At 41.0% G+C, this 12,737-nt stretch overlaps 2 protein-coding genes across 3 annotated transcripts; one reads left to right on the top strand and one right to left on the bottom strand.

Annotated features, from left to right (window-relative positions):
- The first annotated feature begins 1,964 nt into the window (after nucleotides 1-1,964).
- LOC133904916 (uncharacterized) lies at nucleotides 1,965-2,840 on the top strand. Its single transcript, XM_062346563.1, has one exon. It carries the CDS (start codon nucleotides 2,127-2,129, stop codon nucleotides 2,628-2,630), a length of 504 nt encoding a protein of 167 aa, XP_062202547.1. The 5' UTR covers nucleotides 1,965-2,126; the 3' UTR covers nucleotides 2,631-2,840.
- A 131-nt stretch (nucleotides 2,841-2,971) lies between these two features.
- Nucleotides 2,972-9,949, bottom strand: LOC133904915 (putative HVA22-like protein g). Of its 2 annotated transcripts, none has more exons than XM_062346561.1 (6): nucleotides 9,710-9,949; nucleotides 9,482-9,580; nucleotides 5,774-5,818; nucleotides 5,624-5,687; nucleotides 5,316-5,522; nucleotides 2,972-3,335 (listed from the first exon to the last, which is right to left on the bottom strand). In XM_062346561.1, the coding sequence occupies exons 1-6, from the start codon at nucleotides 9,739-9,741 to the stop codon at nucleotides 3,165-3,167; spliced, it is 618 nt and encodes a 205-aa protein (XP_062202545.1). In that variant the 5' UTR covers nucleotides 9,742-9,949; the 3' UTR covers nucleotides 2,972-3,164. The 2 variants fall into 2 exon arrangements, with proteins under 2 accessions (XP_062202545.1, XP_062202546.1); XM_062346562.1 differs by having other exon boundaries at nucleotides 2,972-3,332; nucleotides 9,710-9,947.
- Between the last annotated feature and the right edge of the window lie 2,788 nt (nucleotides 9,950-12,737).

Genomic DNA, 12,737 nt, shown 5'->3' with positions numbered 1-12,737 from the left:
CGTGGACCAAGATTCCAATGCGGATTGCTGAGTCGGACTGATGCCGATTGGGCCCACAACCCGGGCCCACCGCAGCAATCGAACGAGAAAAGCAGACGTTGTGCTGTGCCGACGTGAGCAAAATGTGGCAAAATTAGGTGCCACCTCTCTAATTCCACCACCATTTCTTCATCGCCTTGTATCAGGGGCAGACCCACTTATAGATTAAAAAGGCATATAAGATATTAGATAATTTTTATTTTTTAATAATTCATTATATATACTAGGTGCATAGGACATCACTAATTTAACAAATAAGATATTCAAACCTTGAGCTTAAAAATAAAATATTTAATTATTTTTATTTTAAATCTACCACTGCTTGATGCCACTACAATACCAGGGGACACAGCTAGCCTTGATCCTGGCCATTCGATTTGTCGAGAGTGGCAGGTGATTGTGAATTCTCTACCTTGATTTTGAAATATTAATCCTTTGCAGTGGCCCCAAGCTTGCGATAGAGATGTTTTGGTGTTATCCACCGGCTATTCTTCTTGCTGGGAAATTAGGAGATTTTGCAGTCGTGAATATACGACCGTGCTATATTTTTTGCTGTGATCTTTGAAGTCTTTTTTTTTTGTTTGGAAGTGTTGATTTTCTAGTCCTGGAGAAGAAGTAACTTTGTCCATTTTTTTATAGTTGTATGTATATACACCGTTAAACCAGACTTTTATGAAAACTTTTCTGAAGACGAATGTAATAATATAATTTTCACAAAGCTAATGTGGTAATTTTAAAAATGTCAAAAGCCACATCAAATAAAAAGGAACGAAGATAATACAAAGTTGTTTATCCTGCAAAACACCAACGACTTCAAATAAATTGAAGTATCTCATATCGATCGGTACCACTCAATTATGTTAACAAAATCATATTTATTTTAAAATTGACTACAATGCATTAACTACGTTATGCCAAGTTACCTCTATATAATAGCCACCTGATAGGCTTCAATTAGAATATGAACCCCTACACCTAAATAGCATCTCAGATGCTATGATCAGACATCTCTGGTGAAAAGGCATCCTTATGTTGAAGACACCTTTCTATAGATTTTTTAATAAAAAATATGTGTATTATTGTGAAAGAGTAAGTTTTCATACTATATTTTTTCTGTATTAGATGGCACCTTTCAAAAAAAATATGAATATTCTCTCTGATTATAAATATAGATTGGTTTACCATTCTCAACATTTCTCTAAAAGTAAGTCATCTTAAAACTCTATGTATTTTTCCCTTTTCCTTATTTATTGTTCTTCCTTAATAAATGCTACCGCTTTCACAAATAAATAAGTTGTCTTTCCCAATACAAAATAAATGAATGGCAACAAGATTATTTAGTTTACTTTCTAATATTTTTGCTTAAATCTAAAATGATCAACATTTATAATCAGATGAAGTAGTATATATGTGTTAATATGTAAATAAGTCTCTCTCAAACAACACTTACGAAGTGCGAGATATTCAATGATAAAAAACCTACAATTTCCGGAAGTATCCACCAAATTTATGTAATAAGTGCTAGGCTTTGCAATTACGCCAAACTATATCATACACAATTAGTAAAACCTAAATGAAATCAAGAATACAACCTAACGATGGAAAACTATGGGAACAAAGTTAGCCCCCGTGCTGATGTGGATCCAATAATTGTTGTGGGCCCACTCGACCACCTCCAGCCACGATCTGACAAACCATTTCTAGCTCACTATACCCAAAGGAAAATTCCATTTCTGTCTTAGTTCTACGAATCTTTTTTTAAATAATATTATTTTATTGAAAAATGTAACAATATAATTTAAAATTGAAAAATTGCAGATATAGATGTATCGGCAATTTTTTCATTTTAAATTATATTTTTGCATTTTTCCCAAATTCACGCTACTGGTTTTCCATACAACTTTTCAGCCAATGACATGTGGGCCAGGCTAGCGTCCGACCTGCAATTTCGCAGTTTTTTTAGAGCCGCGCTATATATCACACCCGTGCAAAAAGAAACAAGAGAATTCTTCTTCTCTTCTTCCCACTCTCTGCCCCGAGCAAGTAGTCGTCTCCTGTCGAGCCTGCTGCCTTCGATCGCTTCTGGTATGCCGTCGGCGCCAGCCGTCGTGCCGGAGTCTCGGTTGCCGTCGCAACACTTCCGCCGGCCGCTCTCGCCGCTCGCAAACGGCTCCGCGGCGGCCGGCGAATTCGAGCTCCGGCACTGGCGCACGCCCAAGAAGCGTGCGCCGCCCGTGGGATGGGCACCGCTGGTGATCGAGATCTCCCGCGGCGCCGGCAGCGACGACGACAGCAACGGCAGCGGTGGCGGCGGGTACGGGTACACCAGCCTCCGGGACATCCTGTCCTCGCCGGAGTACGCCGCGGCGGGCTCTCCCGCGGCCTGCTGTGGCATCGGCGGCGGCTGCGGCAGCTGCGGAGACATACACATGATACGGCACCCGCTGGTGAAGCACGCGGCGTACGCGTACCTGCAGATGACGCCGTCGGCGAGGGAGGACCCCGGCCGCCGCAGCCGGCGCTGGCGGGGGCCGCTCTGCCGACTCCTATTCGGCTGCCTCACCTTCATCGGGGCGCTCTTCCGGCCGTGACTCCTCCGGCGACAGCCGCGCGGTTCTTGGCTGCAATTAAGTTCATCTTTTTTTTTCTTCTCTTGCTCTTCCCATTCTCGTGTGATTAGATTTTTTTTTCTTATAATTTTCGGGCTTTGGTTGAGATGTAATTTGTGTAAATAATTTGCTAGGATTAGGCACAAATGGAGATGAGATTATAGCAGTAAGAGGAAGGATTACTTGATTGCACACTAACAACATCATATTAGTTGTTAGCTTGAAGCTGTCCAGAATTTTTGAGTCGTCATGAACTAATGATTAGTGCAATAATGACAACAAAAATGAGAAAACAAGAAATGAAGCAGACTGAAGTACATTGATGAAAGAAAAATAAACGATTTCTATCACCTCAACCATACCTCGTAGTTCGTACACATCTGTTCTTCACAATGGTCAATGGATTGCTGAATTTTGCTATGTACTCTCTTTTTCTCTGCCTTTCTTTGATTCATTCTATGTACAAAGTACAAACAATCATCTCCTAAATAAAGTTGCTGTAAGAGTCGCTCTCGTCTAGTAATGCTTGCCATTCTGCGCTCGGCGGGGCTGGGCGCCGATAGTAGCGCGCAGAGCCTCGGCAATGACGGCGGCGTCGGGGTTGTCGAAGATGGACTCCTGCGGGGGCGGCGACGGCGGCCGGCGTTTGGTCGCGAATGGGTTCCATCCGGACTTCTTGTTCCTCTGCTGCACATGAAAATAAAAAGGAACCAACCGTTGTCAATGCCCGAGTGCAAAACCGTCTCTGGTGCATTGCAATCAGTGCGTCGTGATTCGTGCACATGGAACCACATGGTGGGTACCAATACAACGCTGCTTACTGTGCTGCTGAACATTATATAGGACCGCGTCTACCGAACACGCAACTACCCGTCGACACGGTGACACTACCAGGGACCAGGCTAATCAGGTCCTCACGGAAAAGCAGCGTTTATGCTACGAGCAGGGGCAAAGCTAGAACCAACGCTATGGTGGTGCAAGGTGGTCTCTGTTGGTAGCTTTTTGGTGCACATAGTTAGATTTGAGTGGTTAACAAGAGGTAAAACAAGGTCCTAATAACTGAAAAATCGTTGAGACCCTGGTGCGGGTGCACTCGGGTGGGATGGGCTCACCTAGCTTTGCCCCTGGCTACGAGACGAGATGCCAATAAAATGGTTTTGATTTCCATAGTTCATAACCGAGAGACCATGACCATGACAGGAAGGCACTCCCCAGGTCAGATCAGAAAGAAGTGAGCATTCATCAGCTCATGGGAGCTAGGACAATGCAACGAAGGAGAAGGCAACGTTGTAAGACAGAGGTAGAAATCAGAAAACCTCAGAGGTGGACAGGATTGGTTCGTGGAAGAGGATGAGTGGTCAGGTTGGTCCTTCGGCTCTTGTGCAGATAAATGCCCACACTGTGCGCGAGATGGATGCTTTCCCTGTTAGAATAGAACCGGTTGCGCGTCACTGTCCGGTGGGCCAGGATTGAATGGGAGCAGCGAGAACTGACAACGGCAGGGGCCGCATGGGGCAAGCCTTGGCCTGAGTTTGAGGTTCAGTCCATGACAGTTGGCAGTGGCATGGATGGATTGGATAATGCTCCTGTCTGTTTGTCAAAGTGGGGCGGTGAGAGGGAAACAAAGGGAGTGAGTTGGCAGGGTTGGGGGACTGTGCTTTCTTTGTAGCAACACTTTGTTTGATGCCACTTGGAATTTCTTCAGATGTGTGAGGTGTCATGGTTCGTCGGAAAGAAAAGGTTGGAGTCTGTTGGTGAGATTTCAGTAGAATTTGATAAAACAAAAACAGGCAAACTTCATGAGATTAGGTAAAGAAATTTGCATGATTTTTCTATATGTTCAACGGAAACAGCTATCTGGTGATAGGGGCTCATAGATGTAAGTAAAAGGTTGTTTTGACTGAGTGCTACTTTGCTTGAAAGTTTTTTTCCCCATATGATGAATAACTTGCCCGTGGGGAATTTTGAGTACTGTGGGCTTTATTGTAGCGTGAAACAAGAAACTAAGCCGTTCTTTATTGTAGGATTGCTCATCACCTGGTATCAAAATTTGATGAGCAAGAAAACCTAACGAATATACATAGCAAGTTGCTCTATTAAATTTATAGTAACAATATTGCACGTCCTTCAGATTGTATAATGGTAGGATATGAACTTTACCAAGAACAAACAAATTTGTATTAGAAATGCATGGTCAGATTATTTTCAGTTAAACCATATCCATTTACTTATAAACATTCTAACAAATCAGAAGGACATATTTAATCTCCAAACTTAGGTATGTTTGGTTTCTTTGCCCACCCTTGCCCAAATAGCCTTGCTTGGCAAGGTTAGGTAAGGCAAACCTTGCTAGAAGAGAAGAGCCAATTTGGCTTTCTCTCAAAAGCAAAGAAATCTTTTTTTCACCTTGTCTAAATTCAAACCAAACAAAGTAATCAAACATACTTGTCCTCTAGCCTTGCTAGGAAAGGGTGGGCAAAGGAACCAAACATACCTTTACCCCACATGCAGAAACATAGTCAAGAATGAAACATTTAATGTTATGGAATATAGGCGCAGCAGAGCATGAGCTAGGCGGGGCGATCTAGTTATCCCAGTACCCGTATCACAATATTTAATATAGTGCATGCTATACTGAGTAGTACTGATGGAGAAAAATGTCATTACCTCTGCATTGGATCCTTCAGGTTTGTCAGATACTACATAGCGCAGGACATCCATGAAGAAAGCCGTTCCTTTGTCCGCGAAATTCTTGACGTAGAAGGTAAGTAATTGCCCAGATTTCGCCCTCAGATGCAGTAACCTCTGCTCAATGTTTGGTTCATATTGCATCACTACGGGCCGAACAAAGGTGTCATATACAACATCACTTCCCTACAGAGAGTCGGAGAAAATCAACTTAAACCAAAATTTCACTTAAACAAAGATATCATGTGCTGGAGAAAATAAAACATGAATGAACAGAATACTCTTACCTTCGTTTTGGGGTACCACAAGTAAACAAAGAAAGCTAGCTTGATTTCTCCATACATTGGCATCCTGACATGGAGTACAGTAGACATGCATGAATAAGCTGTAGATTTTACAAATATGAATGAAAAAGTAGGCAATGAGCATTGACTAACCAAGAGATGAGGCTCTCAAAGGCTATCACCATAGCCACAATAATCCTGGAAACATTCACAAACAGGAAATTTACATGGATCTGTTAGCCTGGCTGATACTTGAACTTAAACATAAGCTGAAGGAAGCAGTAATTATTTTGTCATAGGAAACAAATAAACAACATTAATCTCATATGCAGATGCACCACCGGTAGTTCATGTAATAACAAACATGATGTACAAATATTTTGTAGTCATGGATCTCACCAATTCAAAACTATTTTGCTATTTCATCTATTACAGCATTTTCTTTATGTGCATGCTCATTGTTTTATTCAACACTAATCCTATTTCCTAACTTGATGGTATGTATACTAATACCCCCAAACGTCTAGTGAATTCTACAAAAAGATAAAAGCATAAAAACCTTACAGTTGCTGTGCTATTCTTAACACAGCTTGAATACCAGAGCATTAACTACATGCTATCGAAACTTTGTTGTAAGCTCAAAACTCCCAGTATATACTGCTAAAGTCTCCTATTTGCTCTACCAGGGTATTAACTGAAAAGCCATTCAAGTGAATAAGCAGTTCATATTTTACCAAATCTTTCATCACTAAAACATGTTCTTAGTAGTATAAATCTCCTTGATTGAGATCATTTAAAACAAACAACATGACTATTGACTAAAAAACACCAGGCATGGATACCCTGGACCGCAAAGAACTGCCATGAAACAAAATTTCCCCAGTAACTATATGTAACATATTCTTTTCATACTTAACTAGCAATCAACACCAGAATTTGAAATAGCATGTTGATAGTGATAGAGCATGAGGATGGCGATTTTTTCAGCCCAGACTATAATATAATGTACAGAAATAACTGGATTGTAAACATTTTTTGCCCAATAAGTGACAACACGAAGTACCTGCACATCATCGCAGTAGAATTTCCAAGAAATAACTAAATTATAAACATTTTCCAACTCAATTAAACCTTTGTGTTTTAGAAAGCCATGTTTCCATCCAATAGGATGATGAAACTATTGTCCAATCTAAACTGGTCCAGTAAGAGAAAGATTACTAGTGATACCTACTGAGTGTAATTTTACCAAAATTATCATAGTCAAATATAGGTAAGGAGGACTCATATGACCACACCCATGCATCTCATGTGCAATAATAACTCTCTCTCTCTCTCTCTCTCTCTCACACACACACACACACACATAAGACTCCAACCAATTGGAAGTTCTTTATCAGTTCTTTTGAACTCCAACCAATTGGAAGCTTCTTATCTGTTGTTTTGAATGGCTTCATGCTGTAGTCCAATGTACATTAGGTAACAAAGTAGTTTTCAACTGTTAGCATGTATATATCCTGTACTTTGAATTGGTCTTCTCATCGATCAATTAAGCCGATTAAAATGATACAAGAGTCTTAGAACATTCTGTATTTTAGTTTGTCATTGAATGTGAAGAGAGGTGCGGATCGACCAAACCTAACATGGGAGGAGTATGTAAAGAGACACTTGAAGAAATGTAATATCTAGAAGCGCGTGGAAGTTAGCAATCCACGTGCCAGAACCAGAACTTATACTTCAGTCTCCTTGTACCGTTATTACTTTTTTACTATTACTAGTACCTTTATTATTATTATTATTATTTTCTCATTATCTTTTTAGTTGGATCTTGTGGGTTTCATCTCTAGCCTATCCCAACTTGCTTGGGACAAAGGCTTTGTTGGTGTTGTATTGACCTAGTCCACTCATGCTCAAGTCTGATCACACAGGTAAACTAAATGTATCAGGAAGTGCTCCTCTTGCAAACAAAATCAACCTTCTTATGTCAGAGATGATGAACCGAATGACTAGACAAGGAATCAATTTCACATTGTTAAACAAGGCAAGAGATTAGATGAATCTTCGTCACTTTCGTGTAAAGATACGCAGGCCCTTCGACTAGTTAGTAAACCAATAGCATTGATCTGAGTCTCAGTTATAGCATGCAAAGCCAAACCGTTTCTAGCATATTGAATGCACATGTTCGTGAACTACTTATCACATATATCTGAAGTAAAAATCACATGGGCAATTTTTTAATGGAAAGAAAAAATGTAAAATCTACAGTTAACCATATATGCATAGATTTTCTAAGGGACATTTAAGTAAAGTACAATGACTAACAGTAAGTCCAATATATAGCTTACATCTAAGAATCATGTAAGTAAAAGGCATAAGAAGCAATTGCATTGCTATGTGCCAAACTATCAAAGGACATAGATGTTGCAATTCTGGGATTTGTATGAGGCTAAGATATTGGAAATCTGTTATCTGAAGTCTCTAGGGTAAGAGGTACTCTTTTTTCACCTCAATCTCAGATTGAAGGAGGGATTCTATGAAGGAATATCAATACATCCTAACTGCCATAGATCTTATGCTGCATATATGTATAAAGTAAAGTAATGGTAATCAGATTGGATAGGCTGATGAATAATCAATTTCAGTTTTGTGGATAAACTGAAATTTATGCGTAATTCCTTATATGCCATTGCTAAAACTCACAAATCCCTGATATGTCATCGTGTGTCTATGACGCGTGGGCCCATCCCAGTCACTGACACGTGGGGCCTAATGGCATATCAAGTATTTAGGTTTTAGCCAGTGGCATGTGAGGAATTATTCCTTTACCTAAAAAATAAGCATGTTTCCGCATCTGGGGTCCTTACAAGAGAATGCATAAATTCCAATTATACAAACAAAATTATGCATACTTCTAGTAAATCTTTGAAATGTCCTGACGAAATATGAAACATAAGGGACTGGTAGCATGTACCTTCAATTAAATATCAATAAGCATGTCATTATCGCAAAAATGGCTTTGTCAAAACCTGGACAGTTACAAATCAACGTTGACGGAATAAACGGCATGGCAATTACTAGTTACTAAATTAGAGATGATGGGAAACCCTTGAACTCGTAGCATTAGTGCTAGGAATGTTTTTCCCGCTCTCATCACAGTCATTGATCTACCCAAACCCTTTTTTAGTTGAGGCCTCTATAACATGTAGTCATGTACAAAATAATGCAGCAGAATTGATCCCCCTGTTCTAATCCAGAGCACTGATTGCAAGCAGAAGTCTTGAAACATTTACTAATATTTAGCAGTTTCGCGCCAACTTTTAGGTGGCGAAGGGCAGAAATCTGAAACTGAAACAGAACTTGCCCCCTTATGTCAAGCCTAAAAAAGCATAGAGCTTCCAATCAACAATTAAACGCCTGAGGAATGAAAAATAACTCTCTGATTGACACTACTTTGTTGGTGGAATGCAGGATTGAGGTGTCATCATCCAGTCATCTACCTAACATCCAACTATTAATACACCACAAAGAATGAATAGTTTGCAATGGAAAAACTAAAGGGAGGCAGAAATAAAGTTGGCACAATCATTTCGCATGAACTTTTGCATAGATACACATTAAAAAAGACACTCCATGTTAGGGAGCGAAAGGTTAAAGGGAGACGAACTAAAGTCAGCATCATGATACACATAAAACCACGTTATCCAAGTTCTGAATCTCACGCTACATCAGAAACGAAAAGAAGAAACACGCAATCACACAAGCGGGCTGACAAGATAACCGATAAGAAATCAACAGCAAACGCAAACGCATGATCGATTCAAACAAATTCTTCACCCCGAGGTGGTAGTTGACCGACCGACTCACCAGTACTGGCACCAGAAGCGGAGCAAGTGCGCGTCGTTGGGGCGCGTCTCCACCGTCTTGAAGCACTCGAACGCCGGCATCGCGTACCCGAACAGCAGCCTGTGCCCGCGTCGCCAAAACCAAGCTCGAAATCAGGACACGGCACCAGAATCAGCACCGAAACATAGCCCATTCATCCGTCCAAGAAGGAAGCGTCCGGACGGGATTTCATCGGGAATCGGGACTTACAGCAGGATCTTCGACAGGAGCTCTCCCAACATCTCGCCGGGCCGGAGACGCGCGCGCCGCGGCGGAGCTCGATGTCCCCACCTCCCTCGGCACGGCGGACCCGCGGATCCTAGCCTGCGCTTCTGCTCTTGTGGAATGTGTGTGGTGGGGGGGGGGGACTCGCGTGGAGCGGTGGTGGAATGGAGGAGGAGGCGGCGGAGAAGGAAGCGGTTGCTCTGGCGTCGGTGACACGGAGACGACTCGCGAGTGGGGGAGACTTTGAGGGGGAGGAGTTGCCGAGTCGGACGTGGTGGGGTCCGACCGTTCGAACCGGGGGTGGGTTAGAGTTGGACCGCGACGGACCGAGCGGGCCTGGCTGCGCGGTGGGGCCCGCCCGGACGGCGTCTGGTTTGCGACCGGATGTTTGGGTTGGCTTTACGGCATGTGTCGATGATCTGTGGGACCAGGAGGGGCTGCGGGTGTGTGGGTGCGCGGACCGGTGGCTTTACGCTTTTTGGACCCCTTCGACCATGCTTTCCGTGTCTCGGATCCTTCTGTGGCCCCGCGTGTTGCCCCCCAAAACTCCACACAAGGGAAGACTACCTGCTGTTACCTTGTCTGGTTGCACACGAAGTGCTTTTACTAGTTCCAAACGCGTAGACACTTCACGTATCAAAGAAATCGTAGTCCGACTCTGACAATTTCAATTGCGATTGTTGAGGTTCTTAGATTTAGTTCTAGCTCTACTTTTAATTTGAAGATTTTTTTCCCTTTTCACCATGCTTGACAACATCGGGTCATGCTGAGTTTGGCTCGATTCTCGCCCTTAGTGCACTTAGATTCCTATACGCTTCTATTTCTCTTTGTATGTATATCAATTGAGCTGATGATCACTATTACTTAATATATTTAGTAGAATAATTATGTATTGGTATATAGAGTCGTCTATACAAACAATATCATAAATAAATAACTCTAAACTAGAACCGTATAAAAAAATGATAACAAACCATTACAACAAAGTTAGAAGCTATAATAAAGACGGTTACAAACTAATAGTACGGATGATTCTAAATTGAAACCGTTTGTATTGTTCTATTTGTATAAACAATTTTAGTTTAAAATTATCTGTACTATAGACAATAATAGTACATACGGTTTCAAACTAAAAACAATTATATAAAAAAAACAGTATATATGGTTTCAAACTAGAGACCATCTATATTATTACAGATGGTTCTAAACTTGTAACCGCCTATATTATTAGTATCTCATTGTATTTGTACTATAGTGCTAATGTTTAGTATTTAATAATTAGTGAGATAGTAAGTAAGCTTCACACCAGGTTGGAGATTGTGGGTTTGACTTAAAAAACGCACGTGTGTTATTTCACATAAAAAATCAAGTGAATTAAGACCGAACCTATATAATAATATTAGGAGGCTAGTGTTGGTAGAAAAATTATTGTTTAGATTTTTTATACTAGAAAACTTAGCACAAACAATTTTAATTTGAAACCGACTGTACTAATCATTTGTATATATAATTTAAAACTCATCTCTATAATCTGTACAACGCAAATCTGATTTATATAGACTCGATTAAAAAATATCTCACACGGGATTTTCAAACCATCTATATAAATTATTTCTTTAGTAATGGATGCCTCTTATATGATAAGTTGATGCTCCAAATATCTCTTCTACCCATGTAGAAGGTATAGATGCAAATTTACATGTAGCGGAAAATGCCAACAAAGAACTCGCATGCTGGTACTCCATTTTATCACCGCAGATGATCAAATGCCGCCTTTTGGGGAGGAAGAAGCGTGACAAGAATGGTTGATCATTCCTGGGTCAATGGATTGGATTAGATTGGAGGCCAAAGCGGAGAAGATTCAGACCGGCATCTACGCGTGCCACGACCCAAACCCAACAACCAGCAGGCATGGACTCGTACCTTGGTACACCCGTACTTCGATTCCTGTCCAACCAAATCCACAACGGGAAGGCTCAGGTCAAACATCAACTCGACTTGACAAGTGGAATCAAGTCGTTCTCAAAGGAGAACCAAGCTTGATTCAATGGGTAATGCATGAAGTTGTATCTTTTAACTATCAGCTATCAAATCTCAGACTGTATATATCTTATGTTTATTATTATTTTAACCGAAGTATCTGTCAATAACGATATATATATATGGTGATTTTATTAATTTTTAAGCTCTATATCCCTATTTTTAGTAGAAATTATGTGAATATATGCGTGTGATGATATGAATATATGTGCATTTACAAGTTGCACTGGTCTTTAAAAAAATCCTTCGTCAAAGGCTGCAGTTATCAATTTCCCATTGACTTCTCCTTTTATTTCCCGCACATGTTTCCATGCATGCGCTGTTTCGTTTTGCTAGGCGCCTATTCATTCATGTTTGTATCTGGCAGAGTCAACGATCAATATTTATGCAACTGACCAGGCATGGCAATTTAAGATTGTGTTTTGTTTTTGACCACCAATGCTTGCATGCATTTTCAACTCAATCGATGGACTAACCGTGGCGTGTATTGCTTCAAAACTGATCCCGCAGCTTCCTAGATACTTACAGCCTTTGAATTCTTCACGATGCATGCCTTTGTCATTCTTTGAACTCCGACATTACAAATGAGGCTTAGATATTAGAGGAAGCCTTTATCCGGCTTACTACTAGGCTCCTAAGCCTAGGATGGTCGTCTCGGTTGTGTACACTCTTCTACTTAATGAAACACATGCATTACACGTTCTTGAAGAAAAATATATCAGAGGATGCACAATAGAAGGTGGAGTGTGCGCCCGGATGTGCAATGGCGCCCCTGGATGAGCAATGTGTGTGCGACTGCCGTGTACAAGTTTTTGTTAGTATAACTTATGCTGCTACTACCACTATTTCATTATCGTCATCCCACAAGGGTCAAACTTTATTGTCGTTGATCCCCACGTACTATAATAGAATTAGTCATTCGTATCGGATTATCAGTGCTAGTTCTGATCATTCGCGTCGGGTCATTAGTGCC

Source organism: Phragmites australis, chromosome 22, assembly GCF_958298935.1.
Source record: "Phragmites australis chromosome 22, lpPhrAust1.1, whole genome shotgun sequence".
Taxonomy (NCBI): Eukaryota; Viridiplantae; Streptophyta; class Magnoliopsida; order Poales; family Poaceae; genus Phragmites; species Phragmites australis.
The sequence above is the reverse complement of the archived record's forward strand: the minus strand, read 5'-3'. Positions and strand labels throughout refer to the sequence as shown.